This window comes from Dasypus novemcinctus, chromosome X (genome assembly GCF_030445035.2).
Source record: "Dasypus novemcinctus isolate mDasNov1 chromosome X, mDasNov1.1.hap2, whole genome shotgun sequence".
Lineage (NCBI taxonomy): Eukaryota > Metazoa > Chordata > Mammalia > Cingulata > Dasypodidae > Dasypus > Dasypus novemcinctus.
In genome coordinates, this window is record NC_080704.1 from 71,171,047 (window position 1) to 71,188,986 (window position 17,940).

General features: G+C 39.2%; 1 protein-coding gene across 14 annotated transcripts in view; it reads left to right on the forward strand.

Annotated features, from left to right (window-relative positions):
• Positions 1–14,152, forward strand: part of ZC3H12B (zinc finger CCCH-type containing 12B) — a 786,782-nt gene extending 772,630 nt beyond the window's left edge. For 10 of the 14 annotated variants that reach the window (XM_058291728.2, XM_058291730.2, XM_058291731.1 and 7 more), the window contains 4 exons: positions 4,746–4,885; positions 6,256–6,490; positions 7,086–7,192; positions 8,430–14,152. In XM_058291728.2, the coding sequence (XP_058147711.1) occupies positions 4,746–4,885; positions 6,256–6,490; positions 7,086–7,192; positions 8,430–9,850 (1,903 nt within the window). In that variant the 3' untranslated portion in view covers positions 9,851–14,152. The remainder of the gene's footprint in view (positions 1–4,745; positions 4,886–6,255; positions 6,491–7,085; positions 7,193–8,429) is intronic. The other 4 variants (XM_058291732.2, XM_058291733.2, XM_058291735.1 and 1 more) reach the window with 1 other exon arrangement.
• The last annotated feature ends 3,788 nt before the right edge of the window (positions 14,153–17,940 follow it).

Consider the following 17,940-nt stretch of genomic DNA (forward strand, 5'->3'; position numbering starts at 1 on the left):
CTTGAGTAGTGATATACATTTACTCTAGCTCACAAAGGACACTCTTACATCTGTACCATTAACCACAATTCTCATCCACCTCTTGGTTTACTATGCTATTCAGTTCCTAGATTATTCTCTAGCATTCTATCAGTTGGCATTTACATACCTAGACTACCATTTTCAGCCACATCCCCTTTGATAAACTAGCTGTTACTATGTATTACCATCCACTCTATACATTTCCACACTTTTAAAGTAAAGTTAATTAAAATTTCTACATACATTAAACATCAGTAGTCCATCTCAGTCCACCTCTCATCTCCTTTAAGAATCCACCACCTTCCACCAGGTCTTGAAGATATTTTCCTACAATTTCTTTAGAAGATTTACAGTTTTGCTTTTATTTTTAGGTTTCTGATCCATTTTGAGTTAATTTTTGGATAAGATGTGAGATAGGGGTCATCTCTCTTCTTTCAGCTATGGATATCCAGTACTTTCAGCACCATTTGTTGAATGTACTGTTCTGCCCGTGTTCTGTGGGTTTGACAGATTATTAAAAAATCACTTGACCATACATGTTCAGGTTTGTTTCTGAACCATAAGTTTGGTTCTGTTGGTCTATGACAGTCTTTATGCCAGTACCGTGCTGCTTTTACTATAGCTAGGCAAATGATTTAAAGTCTGGAGATGAGGGATTGCTTTTCCTTTTTATGATGTTTCTGCACATTCAGGACCCCTTACCCTTCCAAATGATTTGATAATCATGTTTTCAATTTTTTAAATGCTGGTGTAATTTTTACCAAGATTGCATTGAATCTGTATATCAATTTGAGTAGAACTGACATCTTAATGATGTCTTCCATTCCACAGCATGGAATATTCTTCCAGTTCTATAGGCTTTCTTTGGGATTTCTTTTAACATTGAGTTGCAGTTTTCTGAATACAAGTGCTTCACATCATTGGTTACATTTATTCCTGACAATTTGAGTTTTATCTGCCATATTATATTTTCACCACTCTTTTGGCACTTTTACTTTTACTGATATAATCTTCATTTCTGGACTCTCTTCCAGGCCTCTCTCTCCTGTCTTTTCTTTTCAGGCCCTAGCATAACCTTAATTATATCCTGAAAATCTGGTCTCTTGCTTAGGAATTTTCTTGGTTACTGTATATCTGTGAATATTCTAATCTCACCCTCAGTTTTGAAAGTCTTGCTGGATATAGGATTCTTGGCTGGAAGTTTTTCTCTTGTAGTATCTTAAATATATCAGAAAACTGATTTCTTAACTCCATGGTTTCTGGGAGAAATCAGCACTTAATCTTATTGGGTAAACATTTTAGCCTTTTAAGATTGCAAAAGGATATTTTGCAATTTTGAGCAAAATCAGACTATTTTGCAAATGTTACTTTATTTTCCTCTTTTAAAAATATATATTAATTCCTTAAATACTTATTGAGCACTAAACTTTGCATACTGGACCTTTATGTAGGTTCTCATTGTTGAAAATGACTTCTGATTCTTATTGGGCATTAATGTACCACATGGAATTCTCCAATGGCATGATTTTAATACATTATTAATGGAATGCTTTAGTTATGTTACTTTTTTCTTAATATGATAATTGTCTATATTAAGAAATTAATAACAGAAAACAAATACATCAAAATATTAATAGTATTTATCTCTGGTTGGTAGTATAGAACTTGGGTCTTTTTCTTTATATTTTATATATTTCCATATTTTATACTATGAACATATATTATTTTCGTAATGAGGAAAATACTTTAAAAATAATTTATCAATATAAAATATGATGTTGCGGTTTCTAACAGGAAATGTTACTCATATTTATTTATGCACTTAGACTGTGTTTGGGGAAAGAACACATTTTATAGCACTGCAGAGCCAAGTAAATTGAAATGCTATCCCCTTTGTATTAGTCAGTAAAATGGGGTGTTTATGCAAAATACCAGAAATTGGTTGTTTTTTATAAAGGGTATTTATTTGGGATAGGAGCTTACAATTACCAAGCCATAAGGCATAAGTTACTTCCCTCACCAAAGTCTATTTCCGCGTGTTGGAGCAAGATGTCTGCTGATGTCTCTGAGGGTTCAGGCTTCCTGGGTTCCTCTAGGCTCAGCGCCTCTGTTTCCTCCACAAGGTCAGCTGTGGACTATGAGGCTCTCTAGACTTTGCCCTCTCCACAAGGTCAGCTGTAGACTATCAGGCATATGGCTCTCTTTCCCATTGGCTCCAGCTTAAGACTTCAGCATCAAACGCTAACATCAAAACTACAACATAAGAAACCCTCACATTAAAAAGCTCCAACTCTGTTCTTTGTCATGCCTTTTATCTGTGAGTCCCCACCCACCAAGAGGTGCAGACTCAACATCTTAATGATGTAGACCCAATAAAGCCCTAATCATAATTCAATCATGCCCAGTATTAGACCAGATTACAAACATAATCCAATATTTCTTTTTGGAATTCATCAATTATATCAAACTGCTATACTCTTCCTCCAAATTCCGCTTTCTAATGGCAATTCTGTTGATTTTTCCAAGTTCATGTTATTCTTTATACTTACCAGCACTATAGCACTGGCAAAAATCATAGCTGGACAGTGTCTTCCGTGCCTACCTGTTTCCTTCTGGGTTCATTCAATATTAACCCTTTAAGGACTGTGAACTTGCCCAATGTATCCACTATTCAACTTTTCAGAAGCAATCAGTGGTGGTTTTCTATAGGACTACCACAGAGTATATTGGTAGTTAAATACATTTCCTTTTATTTTTTTTCTTAAGTGCTTCCAACTTTCAACATAGTAGTAAAATTGCTTTATGGTATTCACTGGGGAATTTTTAACATGATTACCATATATTTAGAAATTTTAACAGAGGGATTTAATACATTTTTGCAATGTACCTCAAGAGTAATAGAACAGTGGGAAGTGTTGCAGTGAGTGTATTAATGGTGCCTCTGAGATCATATATGAATTCACCCAAAAAGTACAGTATAGTTGGATCTAATTTCTGTTGTAGTTGAGTGAGTGCCAGTGAGACAGTGAAGGATCTAAAGAGAGAACCCCCATGGCACTGTAGGTCTTAACTAGCTTTCTAACAAAACCATTCTTTTCTTCTAATCAGTCTTGTTTGACAGGTAATATCCACTTTATTGTAAAAGAATTATTGCAGATATGCCAATTTTTTGCTAACATCCAATCTGTTTAATTAACTGCAATTTAGTGTGGTTTATATATATGTCAGAGCACCAGATACCATATTTAATTAGGATAATAATTTTCACAACTAATCCAAGCACAAATTTGGTACATCATTTTTTAGTTTTTTAAGAAGGTATATTAGTCAGTCAAAGGGGTGTTGATGCAAAATACCAGAATTTGGTTGGTTTTTATTAAGGGTATTTATTCGGGGTAGGAGCTTACAGAAATCAGGCCATAAAGCATAAATTACTTCTCTCACCAAAGTCTATTTTCACATGTTGGAGCAAGATGGCTGCTGACATCTGCAAGGGTTCAGGCTTCCTGGGTTCCTTCCTTTCAGTGTCTTGCTTCTCTCTGGGTTCAAGGTTCCTTTCTTCCTGGGGCTTGTTTCTCTTTCCTTGGTGAGCTTACTTCCTAGGGCTCCAGCTTAAGACTCCAGCATCAAATTCCAACATCAAAGCTCCAACATTAAGAAGCCTCACCTCTGTCCTTTGTCATGCCATTTATCTGTGCATCCCCACTCACCAAGGTGTGGGGACTCAATGCCCTAATGATATGGCCCAATCAAAGCCCTAATCATAATTTAATCACATCCAGGTACAGACCAGATTACAAACATAATACAGTATCTATTTTTAGAATTCATAACTATATCAAACTGGTACAGATGGTGACAAAAAGGTATGTTCCTTCAATGCATTTGCTGATTTTCCCTCTTCCAATTTCCATTCAAATTAATTCTATTTGGATTTTAAAGTAATTATGATAGAATTTCTTCCTTTTTATATCATGTTCTGATTATAAAAGGAAAACTTGATTATTGAAGGAATTTTGAAATTAGACAAAGAAAATAAGTCACTTATAACCCTCTCAGGCAGAATATCAATTATTAATATTTAATGTATCTACTTCTAGTATATTTTCTAAGCTTATACATAGATTTTCTTCTTTAAAAATGGGATTATGTTAAATATAACCTTACACTTTTTTCTCTTTTAGCATTGTATTGTGAGCATTTCCCACATCTTAAAATTACTAGAACATAATTTTTGTTAGTGCATTGTATTTAACTAAATGGATATATGTATACACATTTTCTGTCAGCATTTATTTGTCTTTTTAAAGCTTAATATGTGTGTTTAAGACTTATCTATAACCAATCCTCTATATAAACTTTATCTGGTGACATCTCTTTTTTTCACCTGCAAATACGAATTTTTGAAATAAAGGTGGTAGGAGAAAGAGTAACAGAAAAGAGAAAATGGAGATAATGTTAGGAAATAGCCACCTGGGCTGCTGTAAATTGGGAGCTGTAATTGACCATCTCTGGCCTAGAATGAGGTTGTAGTAATAATGGCAATATTTGTTACATTTGAAAGAAGCTTTCTGTTTGCTCGTTTTAAAAAAGAAATTCTTTTAGATCATCAAGAAAGAAAATGTCTGTTGTTAACTCCTTGGTACTAAGAAAAAAACCTGCTTGGGGTATTTGTTTCCTATTTTTGTCAATATGCTTTCTTGTCATTCTCTATCTTCCTAAAGCCATGGGAATAAAGAAGGATTTTCCTGCAGAGGAATACAACTAGCTGTGGATTGGTTTCTAGATAAAGGCCATAAAGATATTACTGTATTTGTGCCTGCATGGAGAAAGGAGCAATCCCGCCCTGATGCACCAATTACAGGTATTATTTCAAATATTCATCCAGAGACAAAGCTAGCAAGATAGTTTGGGGAAAGGTTGATGGTCATGACTGAGATAATGATTTTTCTAAGTTATTAAGTACATTGAAAAATATTTAATTAAATATGTTTTTAAAAGAATATTTCTCCTGATCCATATAAAATGATCACAGCTTTGTGGCATGGGGTAGTTAAATAGAGACAATCTCACTTCAGCAAAGGATAAGCATGCAGTTAAAAAAAAAGGGGTTATTTTCCATGTGACTTTAGACTTCAGGTTAGAGGGGGATGAATCTGTATGAATATAATTGAGCAATCCAAAAGACTAAAAAAATGGCAGTAGATAATGAACCTCATTCTGTACCAGAGACATGGTTGTGGAGTTTGCAAACTGGAATGGAATAGAAAGGGGAAAATCCCATGTTAGTCTAAGCCAACTTATCCATGAGACACATTAGGACTAGTGCCTGGGGCACATGTTACTTTTAAGAATCCACAGAAACGTATTAATTTTATTTTCTTTTGAAAAATAATAAGAATGAATCTTGCTGGATTATATGTCTTTATACCAATGCAGGTATAAAATATAATTTTTACTCTTTCTTTAAGGAGAAAAGGATCCATGAGGTCAAAAGTACTTAAAGCCACAAAAGTCATAATGTCACTCTAGTGGCAATAGTAAAAATCTAGCTCTCTATAGAGTTTTAAGAGCATACAGACCTCCAGTCCTCTGAGTATCCACTGTTGCCCAATGCACTTAATGGGAAATTCCAGTGAATGACTGTCATTGCTCTCTATGTAACTGTCTGACAGCTGTGCACAGATTCACAGGCTCAGACTTAGAGTGGATCTCGGCCCTTCTCAAGCCCAGCAATTAGAAGGCAAAAAGCAATCAGGATTGTATTTATGTGCTGCAGCTTGATATTCCCCCTTACTTTTGGCCTTCCCACAAGCAGAAGCCAAAAATGTGGGTCCCAAAGAGAGATGCTTTACTTGCCTCTTAGCAAACACATCCTCAGCCTACTACCCTGTTTCCTTCAATAGCCAAAAACTGATGCTTCTGCCAAAGGGCAAAACAAGTATTAAGAATGCTAGGGTACCAGGGTTATTTCTCATTCTTCATAGAAGATTTTCAAATTTAGATATCTTTGAATCCAGTTTCTTTGTTTCATTGAAAAGAAAACTGAACTTCCAAACAGAAGGTGACATTTGAATCCAAATTGGTGCCATAGCCAGAAACAGAGCCTTCTTTCTCTTTAAGGATAAATAATATGCTCATCTAATACAAACTGTGTATTTATAATGTGGGGATAACACTGTTAATTTCTGAAGATGATTTCCATTCTGTGATGTATAATCCACATTTTGACAGATCAAGATATCCTACATAAACTGGAGAAGGAAAAGATTCTCGTCTTCACTCCATCCCGAAGGGTCCAGGGCAGAAGAGTTGTCTGCTATGATGATCGGTTCATAGTCAAACTGGCTTTTGATTCCGATGGTATCATTGTTTCCAATGATAACTACCGAGACCTTCAAGTAGAAAAGCCAGAGTGGAAGAAGTTTATAGAGGAACGGTTGCTGATGTATTCTTTTGTGAATGACAAGTATGTTTCTTTTCAGTGGGCTCTAAATAGCTTATTATCCACGTTAACATTAGGAATAGATTTCATTCCATTTCAATAAACATTTACTGAACACTTACTGTGTACCATGTTTTATGCTAGCTGCCATAAGGATAAAAGGCTGAATAAGAAACAGAACTCACCCTTAAGGGTTCAAAGTCTAGTGGAAAAGAGAGATAACTAGATAATCACAATGCATTGTGGTAAGTTCTACAGTAGGGGTTTTTTAACTGCTTTGTCTACATAAAATGGTAAGAAAAGGCCTCACAGAGATGACATTTGCAATGAAGCTTACAGAAAGAGGAAAGGGGTCTCTTGGCATTGCAGGTGAAGGAGATATTAATAAAGCTCTGAAGGTGTAAAAGTGGGTGGCATGTTGGAGGAACCAACAAGCATGCCTGTGTGGCTGAAAATGAAATAATTACGGGATTAGCAGAAGATAAACTTGAGGCAGGAAGGGCCATTAGAAGGTAGTGACAACAGTATAGGCAAGAGATAATGATGGTCTGACCTCCTGGTCAAGGGTAGTGGGGACAGAAGGAAAGATGTTTATTATATCTTGCTTACTTGCTTTCAGATTTATGCCACCAGATGATCCTTTAGGACGGCATGGCCCAAGCCTTGAAAATTTCTTAAGAAAGAGACCTGTTGTTCCTGAGCATAAGAAGCAACCATGCCCTTATGGTGAGTACCTTACATGCAGAACTGATGTCTACACTAAGAGAAACATAAGAACTCTGTGAATACTTTCTAATGTTTCCCTTTCAAATGGGAAGTCCTGACTTTCTGTGAGTTTCCTCACATATTGTTAGGTATTCAAATATAAAATCTAAAAACGGCATGAAAAAAAGGGAACTAGAATTGAAGGGAAGACTCATTGTCACTTATTAAAATGAAAACATTTGCTCCAGCTGCTTAAGTCTTGAGTGAAGTTGTTTGGGAGCAGGGCAATGCAGAAACCTAGAGAGCCTGTAGAAGCAGAAAGGGCAATACTAAACTGGGTTGGACCCCAAGAAAATCATATTTTTCAGGCGGGTGACTGTACTCTTTGTTAAATAATAATACCCTTTTCCTCCAATCTATATTTTCTGGTTTCCTCCCAAATATCATTTTCATTTGCTCTTGTGAAATATAGTTTTCTAGAACATTTTCATGATCTTACCGAAGTCTTTCTGATACAAAGTTTGTGAGTCAAACAATGCAACAAAGGCTGCTTGGTCTGAGGTTACTTTGGATGTTCATTCTTTCGGTTAGTCATTTGTGTTTTAGGGTGATTTTTAGCTTTTGTTTTCAAGTAACATTTATTTAAATCACAGAGTATTTTCATGCTCATTATCTCATTTAATTTTCACAATGGCTCTATAATACAGGTGTGAGTATGAAATTGGTTTACAGAAGGGGAGAGGTTGTTGATGTGGGAGGAGTGGGGTGAGGGGGGTGGGGGTATATGGGGACCTCTCATATTTTTTGAATGTAACATTTAAAAAATAGAGAGAGAAAAAAATAAAGGAAAAAGAAAAGAAAAAAAAAAAGAAAGTAAAGTCACTTATCAAGGTCAAGCAGTTAGTAAGTGACATAGCTAGAATTGAAGCTTAGGTCTGACTGGCATCCAAACCTCCCTCCTTGCACTGCACTTTGCTGCCTTCTGCTACTCTACACTACCTCAGCATGCAGATTATACCTAGGCAAGGTCATGAATTACAGCAAAATGGAAGTTATTCAACTGCTCACCTCTTAGCTTTCCCCTCCCTCCCTCTCGCATCACAATGTTTGATGCCTCCCTGGTGTTGTCTGTCTCTCATCTTTGAGGACAGTTAACCCTAAAGAGTAAAACCCTTACCTGAGTGCCCAGATTAAGACAGTTTCTGGCACAGAGAGTTGTACCACTATGAGAATCTTACCCCGAGGCATTATTTTTCAGGCAAAAAATGCACCTATGGCCACAAGTGCAAATACTACCATCCAGAGCGGGCCAACCAGCCCCAGCGTTCGGTGGCTGATGAGCTCCGAATCAGTGCCAAACTGTCCACAGTGAAAACCATGAGTGAAGGCACCCTGGCTAAGTGTGGCACAGGGATGTCTAGTGCCAAAGGTGAGATAACCTCAGAGGCCAAACGTGTGACCCCAAAGCGCCAATCAGATCCCAGCATCCGGTCTGTGGCTGTGGAGCCTGAGGAATGGCTGCCCATTGCCCGTAAGCCTGAGGCCAGTTCTGTCCCCTCACTTGTGACTGCCCTAAGTGTCCCCACAGTCCCACCTCCCAAAAGCCATGCAGTGGGTGCACTCAATACCCGTTCAGCCAGCAGCCCAGTACCAGGGTCCTCCCATTTTTCCCACCAGAAAGCCTCCTTGGAGCACATAGCCAGCATGCAGTACCCTCCCATCCTTGTTACCAACAGTCATGGGACCCCTATTAGCTATGCTGAGCAATACCCGAAATTTGAGTCCTTGGGCGACCATGGCTACTACTCAATGTTAGGTGATTTCTCCAAACTGAACACCAACAACATGCATAATCAAGAGTACTATGTGGCTGAAGCAGACCGAGGGATATATGCCCGGAATCCCAACCTATGTCCTGACAGCCATATGAGCCATACCAGGAATGACAACTATTCTTCTTACAACAACTTGTACTTGGCTGTAGCAGAAGCCCATCCAGAAGGCAGTTTGAAGCTTCATCGCTCAGCATCCCAGAATCTTCTTCAGCCTTTTCCTCATGGTTACCATGAAGCCTTAACACGAGTGCAGAGCTATGGCCCAGAGGATTTTAAGCAAGCCCCCCACAAACAATCAATTCCCCACCTAACTCTGCATAACCAGCACCCAGCAACTGGATCACACTCCAGCTGTCCTGGAGATTACCCCATATCTCCCAATATTCATTCTGGGGCAACCTCCCAGCCAGGCCGTGCTCTGGTGATGACTCGGATGGATAGTATTTCTGACTCTCGCCTCTACGAGAGTAACCCCACGAGGCAGAGACGACCTCCCTTGTGCCGTGAACAGCATGCCAGCTGGGACCCACTGCCCTGTGCAGCTGAATCCTATGGCTACCACTCTTACCCCTTGAGTAACAATCTCATGCAGCCATGCTATGAGCCAGTCATGGTCCGGAGTGTGCCTGAAAAGATGGAGCAGCTGTGGAGGAATCCTTGGGTTGGAATGTGCAGTGATTCGAGGGAACGTATGATCTCAGAGCACCAATATCAGACCTACAAGAACCTCTGCAATATCTTCCCTTCAAACATTGTTCTTGCAGTGATGGAGAAGAACCCCCACACAGCAGATGCCCAACAACTGGCAGCCTTAATTGTTGCTAAGCTTAGGGCTACACGTTGACATGATATAGTTACTTATTCCTTTATACTAGTATGAATATTAATAATACACTAATACTATTATAATAGTAACTAATATTTGTGTTGCGCTTTACAAATTACAGAGTTTCCTCACATTTATGTCATTTAAATGTGTAACAACCCTGTTGGGTGCATCTTGCTAGTAGCCTATTTTAGAGAAGGAAGCAGAGGCTTCGATGACATTAAGTGGCTTGCCAAGGTCACACTGTTAGCAAATGACTGAGAACAAGTCCTCTCACTCCAAGTTCCATGATCTTTTGCACAGTACCATGCAGGAATGGAGGACAAAATGCAGGGAAAGAGGCCTAAATGCAAGAAACCACAAGGGATTCCATTACCAGTGTTTTCTTACTCAATATTCTATATTACGAAGTATTGATGCTATATCAAATTTAGACAGCACGAGCATCAGGATAAGACTGTATGTTGAATTAACTTTTTCGGATTTTTCAGTAGGAATATTTAAAGCTATATAAATGTAAATGCATACTTTATTGCATGGGTATCTGATCATCAATATCTTTATTAACTAAGATACCGGGTCACATTGAAGCTTCTGGAGCTATATTTCAAAACTACTGTTAGCAATTATATTGCATGTATGAATGTATATTCAGTTTGAGATGTATATGTATCTCTGTATAACCTTTTATTTAGCAATGTTGAGAAGGTAGGTTCTACACAGTCTATGGCTGTGTAAATCATGAATCTGACTTGATTTTATGTCACATTTCATAGGTTTAACTAGTTTTGAAAGTGAAATTACATGCGAATATTTGAACATTGCTTTCTTAGGTACCAGAGCAAAGTGGCACTATTTCCTTTGTACTTTTTTCTTGTTGACATTTATTGACAGTTCTTAGCTTTTAGGTCTCTTCACCTCAGCAAATTAGAGGTTGGGTTGCAGCCTTCTTCTGCAGATGATATGATGGATAAGCTCAAGTTCCAAGCATAGTATGTATATGCTGGACAATCACAGAAGAGTTTGACCAGGAACAAGGGACTTACTACTAGAGTCTGCTCCCCTACTCCCAGGAGAAATGGCTACACCCATATGGCATTAAATGATGAATACAAAAGTTCACTGAAGGAGGGACTAATGGATGCTCTTTGGATTTATGATCTATGCAGTATTTGACATCACAAGGATGAAACGTAATTGAGGACAGTGGCCAGTCATGTAATCTTTGTCCTGCTGTCCACCCTTTGGGCAATAAGGTCTATAGTTGGTGGAGCAGAATTTCTTTAGGAAATCAAACCAGGGGATTTTCTAGGTGGAAAAAGGGCAGCATCCTAAACGGGATGCTGCATCTCCACTAAAAACTGGCCTGGTTATGCACTTCAAATCCTTGCAGAGGGTGTGTTTGCCATTTGATAATTCTTAGATGTGTTACTAAAGAAAACAAGACATTTGGATTGGGGAACACTGTTTGCACAACTTGTATCTTGCTCAGGGTGGGAATCTTTGTAGCTAAATGCCTTTAAAAGAGGCGTTTATTGGTGTTTTTTAAGCTACACTAAATGAAGCCCGTTTTTGAATCCATTGTGTATTTCAATATACTAGCTCACTATTTCTTGAGCTGGAACCTGCTAAGTTCTATGGTTGTTTTTTTTTTTTTCTTTTTTTTCTTGAAAGTCAAGAAGGCCAGGTCTTGGCCTTTTGTTTCATGATAAGGTGTGACACTGCCTATAAATGTTTCTTACTATGAAATACTCCGAATGTGAGGCTGCAGTCAGGGTTGTTTCTGGTGGTTTGATAATGGCTTGCATGCTGCTTTCTGTCTTTGTCCCAGTTGATCAGAATTGCATCTCAGCCAATGTTTCTCTTCAGTTAACCACAGCTTCACATTCATCTCCTAACCTCTAATCTTCCCATTCCCCAGCATACTGATGATGTGCAAAAGTCTTTTCTGTCAGGTAGGTCCACAGAGAGTGACAGTTGCCACTGAAGTGCTTGCTATTTCACTTAAGCACCATTTTATCCCTTCAACTTTTTGGATGTTCTCAATTTGCCCTATGTCTAAATCAGGGTATTTTATAATCTCAGATGATTCTAATGCCTTCATGCCAGTTCATCTTCCTATCCAAATCATCAAAGACACTGCAGTATCTGTTAGCTGCACAATGTACAGAAGCGCAAGATTAATCTTGTCAGCCGTAATTCATCTCGAACACATTTATATTTAGAACTCAAAAAAACTGTAAGCTCGTCCAAGCACAGAAAATATTTTTAAGGCAGCATATGTATTTCTCAATCCCTAAAACCAATTGTCATATTTCTTCTCTCATAAAATGTGTATAAACCAAAGCATCTAGGAACAATGCCTCAAATAACCAGAAATGACCTTTTGTTGATACAAATTGTATCTTTTTTTTCTTGATTGTATAGAAACAAATGTACAAAACTCATCTTAAACTAGGTTTGGTACTGAATTTTCACCACGATGTTTGTGACACTGTGTGTCACAGGGAAGTAGCCCAGGAGTTATGAAGGGGCTTTTATTTCCAAAGGGCAGTAAGAGTTTATAGACAAAGACAATTTTCCAAGGCCTCCTTATTACCATGTGCACAGCTATTGTATGTACAGTTTCAAGCATTATGTTATGTATAAGTTCTCTTTTGCCTATTAAATTTAATGTCCTTTCAAAAGGGATTTTGTATAAAAATGTCAGTATTGGTGAATCATCTGCATCTATAAATGGAGGATTATGAGTAGATAAATCCTGCTTGGTTCTTAGTTATTAGAGAAACAACATTTTCTTTGAAGTCTGTACACTTTTTCGGGTGGGGGGGTGTTCCATTTTATGTGTATATGTATTTATTTATATTAGAGAAGTTGTGGGTTTACAGAATAATCATACATAAAATACAGGATTCTACACACTTCTCTTCTATTTTGCTTGTAATTATAAAATAGCAAATGCAAAGAAGCATTAGATCCCTTGGCCCCCTTGATAATAAACTTTCTTCATGGGGTTACGCATGTGTCCTTCAGGATTCTTACCTCTAAGCACTCGGCAGGGGTTACTGCAGTGTTTTGTATAGTTTTCAAGATGTGGTATGCTTTGCAAGAGGTGCTTTGTAATTCTAATTATTTCATTGATTTTCTGACCTCATAGCAAGTCTGAGCTTGTTCAGACCTTAGATTTTGTGATTTTGTTGTTGTTATTTCAATGTGAAGGAGAAGTGTGACTCTGGAGTGACATGGTCATTCCAGGGCACGCTTTCTGTAAGCAGCTCAAAGGAAAAGGAGTCTTTTTCAAAATTAACAGAGCCACTGCACTCTCTCTTAAGGTGCATGGTATGGAAAGTAAAATAACACATGCCTTATAAAAATGCTAGACAAAACTTTTCTTCTTTTAAGTAATGAAACACATAGCATGATGCTAATTTCCAGAAGAATACTTCTAAAATCCATTTTTCTAGTTTGGAATAAATTATAATTATCTTTATATAGTTATTCAAACATCAATATCCATTAACCTTTGGGATAGACAAGTCCATCTTGACAGGCATTCAGTTACCATTCTATCTCAGCCCTAAGTATGGGACTTTGTACAAATGCCCTTTTTGAGGGCTGTTTCAATACACTGTTTTACTCTTTGAACCAGGTCCAGAACTGCACAGGGAAAGTAATGCAGCGCTGTCCAAAAAGCCCTGCTTAAGACTCCTCTTAACCCTTCTCTACCTTCCCCTAGTTTGTTTCTCCTCAGGCCTGACACTGAGGAGTATATAGTCTTCAATTGAAATAGCACTACAGTTAGTTCCCATTGGAAACCAAACCAGTATATTTCTGGAACCTGCTTGTATAGAGTAGTCAATGCCTTTGTAAAGATTTAGCATATTCACTATCTATTGTACCATAACAAGCTGTATACATAGGCAGATTGACTATTTTTAGTCCTGGTTTGTGTATCACTGAGCTATAGTAGTTTGCTTTATCTATTTGTGGGATTAAACAATACTGTTTAATAGTTGTAAACTTTTATAAAACCTCTTTGGGTTTTTTGTTTGACCCAAACATAATGTAAGTCTCAATGACAAAAAACATAAAACCAACCAGAGGTGAGTGAAAATATATCCTGTCCCCAGTTTTGTCTACCCCTATAATGCATGTGCTTTGCCTGATGTCAGCAACATACTCTCACTAGCATGCATGTGCTATGACTACTCCATGAGGTTTTAATTTGTTTCACCAAAATCATGTTGGAAAATGCTGTATCCTTGACAACAATGAGCTGTAACCACACTTTATTTACAGCATAAACTATTTGTATACTAACCTTGAATGACTCTGTTTCTTTAAGAACATTAACAACAAAAGCCATACCACACATACATATAAGCACATCACATAATCCCATTTGCTCCTAAAAAATCAAATTTATGTCCTTGAGATTTGCATCAGATCTCTCTGAATGAATTCATCTGAATTTTATCACAGTAAGCATATGCCCTCTAATTTTTATATACTCAACAGCCCCAAATGCTAATCAAACTGGTGTTTCCCACAGAGCCAGGCTGGACCTCCACTACTGGGTCAGAACCAGGTGAAATGCTCAAGACCTAGGCTTATTTCTTTAAAGTTTCTACCCTGAATAGCATCAGGGTCACAGAGGCATCATCTGCTGAGCCTTAGCCACAATATCAGAGCTAGAAGGGGCCTAGTACCTTTCACAAATAAGTCACTTGCAGAGCACTTAGCTGGATCAATCCCTTCAGGTTTAAAGTGCAGGAACTGAGGCTCCAAGAGCTAAAGAGATTTGACCAAGGCTGCACAGGGAGTTAAGTGGTAAAGCCAGAACTAGATGTCCAAGCCTCAAGACTCTGAGGCTAATGGGCCTTTTACCGCTGTGGTGTCTGTTCTTCCCTCAGGTCTCCCTGGAGCCTCCTACCCATCCTCCCCTACTCCAGGTCAGTATCATTCCAAAGGTAGAGGTGGCCACATTGGCTGTAGCAGAACTCAACCTGGGAGACTATGGAATGGGCTGTTAGTGAATCTGTAACGGCTCTTTCTTTTATCCTCCTCTAAGAGTACTCATCTCTCTGTTCCCCTCTCCTCTCTTACTTTCGCTACTTCATTTCACATTCTTTAGACATATATGTATCAAGTTTGTACTGAGCACTAAATAGGAGCCTGGCCTAAATTCAGTTAGGGCAACAGAAGAGGAACTGGTGGACCTTGTACTTTAGTGGAGGAATGAAGCACAAAGAATATACAAAGTGAAGACTTGGAAGGCAATGGCAGCATGAAGGTAGGGGAAGTGGTAAGAACTGTTAGAATTCCAAGGAACAAATCAGCATCCAATGCCTCTCCCCAATCACAGGTGGAAAATCAACTAGTCTGATCACATCACTCTCCAGCTTACCTCTCTGGCCTCATGATTTACAAAGTCCTTCACATAATCCATGTTCCAATTATCCTGGACTCTTCACTGGTGCCTCAACATGCCATGCATTCTCAATTGCTACAGACTTTTACCTTCCTTTACTCCTTATTTTGAATAGTAAACTCTTGCCTTACAAGATACAGTGTTGATGTCACCTCCTCTATTAAGCTGTCCCACCCTCCTTGCCCAGTTTTAGTCCCTATCCCCAGTGGGCCCTGCAGGCATCTTGAACAATACCTCTATCTTAGCACTTGTCACTGTATTATATAATTATGCTTGCATGCAGTCTTCCCCACAAACCAGAGCTGTTCTTTGATGGCAGAAACCATGTTCTTTATCACTGATTAAGTAGCTCCTGTTAGAGCAGTTGAATACTGTTGTTGAATAATATAATCGATGCTCCCTTCCCTTGACTCCCATACCTGTTCCTACCTGTTTCCCAGTTCAAAGTGTTCAGTTTAAAAACTCTTCTCTTATCAGTCTCTGATCTCTAAATAGAAGGAAAAGGTCCAAGGGCACCGGGCTAAAGTTGCTTCTTGGCAGTGCTTCCCCCCATTTGAAGCAACACTTTCCAGGGGCCTGGCCTCATGACAGTCAGGTTTTAGGCAGACTAAGCCAACACTCACTCTTGGGTCTTACTCTCTCAAGACAAATGAGCACAAGTGGTCTGTTCACCTTTAGATCAGTCTTTGAAGGCTACAGGAAAGCATTTAGCCTTGGAATATGGAAAACTGAATCCTGAGTTCAAGGCCACACAAGCCAGGCATAGATCTGCACTATTCATACATATACTCTTTAGATAGGAGCACTTTCCTTTTTTTTTTTTAATTTTAATTTTTTGCTCCTTACAAGCCTGTGAGGCAAATATTATCCACAGTCTAGAGATAAGGGAACTGTGGCATTATTTGCCTAAGGTTGTACCTGTTAAATGGTAGAGCTTGCCTGGAACCCAGGACACTGAGTAGCTTTTCCCTCTATACCAACGGGTCTCAAACTTTAGTGTGCTTCAGAATCACCTGAAGGGCTTATTAAAACAAATTGCTGCCCATTCTCACCCTTTCTGATTCAGGTCAGGGGTGGGTTCCAATAATTTGCATTTCTAATAAATACCCAGGTGATGCTAATGTTGTGGTTAACTTGCTCTGTGACCTTGGACAAATCCCTTCCCTCTGGGTCTGCCTCAGTTTCTTGAAACATGAAATGAGGGGGTTAGACCAGAAATGTGATTTCCAAACTTTTTTTAAACAAAACCCATTTTTTTTAAAAAAAAGAAATCTGATGTAAACAATAAAAATCAAACCTGCTCTGGAGAAGTGGTGGATGGGAACCTAGTGTGCAATCTGATCTCCCTTCTACCCACAGAGCAGGATCTGAGAAACTTCCCAGAGGACACACTTGCAAATCCCTTCACTAGATGTGCCCGAGATGCTCTTGGAAGGCTCTTCCAGCTCTTACCTTCCAGGATCCTAGGGAAGAAGGAAAAGTTGGAGGGAAACTAGCTTTGCATTAACCAATGAACAAGTCTATTTCCTTTGCCCATGCCCTGCTTGGGTCCACCATGCCTAATGATTAATCCCATAATCTGATAAAATCTATGGGCCAGCTCCCTAGAAAAATGATTATATACACACACTCTACAGAAAACTTTCAGAAGTGTGTGTACTACCTAGGCATCCTAAGTTTTCAAGTTAAAACACTTGACAGAGCTCCAGCATGAAAATAAACTCCTCAGTATTTTCATAGCATAAACCCTGTCCTTCCTTTCATCATTCCTTGCCTGAGCCACACTTCCTGGGCCAATTTTTTGACTGGAATGCTGCCTGATTCTGTTCCTTGCTTCCCTTGCCTGGGCCTACACATGGCCCCATGGAGATACCCACTGTCTTACCCACCTATCATTCTCTCCAGCGGGGTATGGGGGATGCTGTAGCCACAGAGGTGACTTCAGATTCCACAACCACCACCCTGGAAATATCATGCCAGCAAAAACAAGGGACTTTCCATGGCACATGGGAACTCCTTTAAGGCAGAGGCATTGGGTGATGACATTGGTGACTCTGTCCTTCCATTCTCAATTGGCTAAGAGCTGTGAGGGGTTAAAACATGGTTTACTCATCCCTGTCTCTCAGAAGCTCAGGGCTGATATAGGATTGGCACTCTGAATGAGGAAAATGGGTGACCACAGAAAAGGTGCTCTGGGCCAGTTCTGAGATATTTCCCTGGCTGAAGGCCCACCACCAGGAAACACACTATCTTTTCTAGGCCAAGGGAGTACAGAGGTGACAAAGAAAGGTTTTTCTCTTGGCTTTTCATGTGCTATTTGGTACAGTGAGCCAGAAGCCTCCTGCATAGCAGGAAGGCCTGGATCTTCCCACCATTAAACAGGTTCTCAGCAGATCTCTGTGAAGCAATGTTTTTTCTCTGAGGCCTGCTGCTTCCAAGGAGCTGGTCCCATAGTAGAGCTGAGGGGAGCAGAGATGGTTTGAGAAGTCTGGCAGAAGGTATGGGTAGAACCTGGTCGTGGGAGCAATCCTGGCCAACAGACTCAAGGGACCCCAGAACCCACCTCCTGGTCAAAGCCTTGTTATGACCCCACCTTCTCTGGAACCCACAGATTGAAGGGAGAACACATTGCTCTGCCCCAACACATACCCCTCCTTCACCCCAGAAACACCCAAAC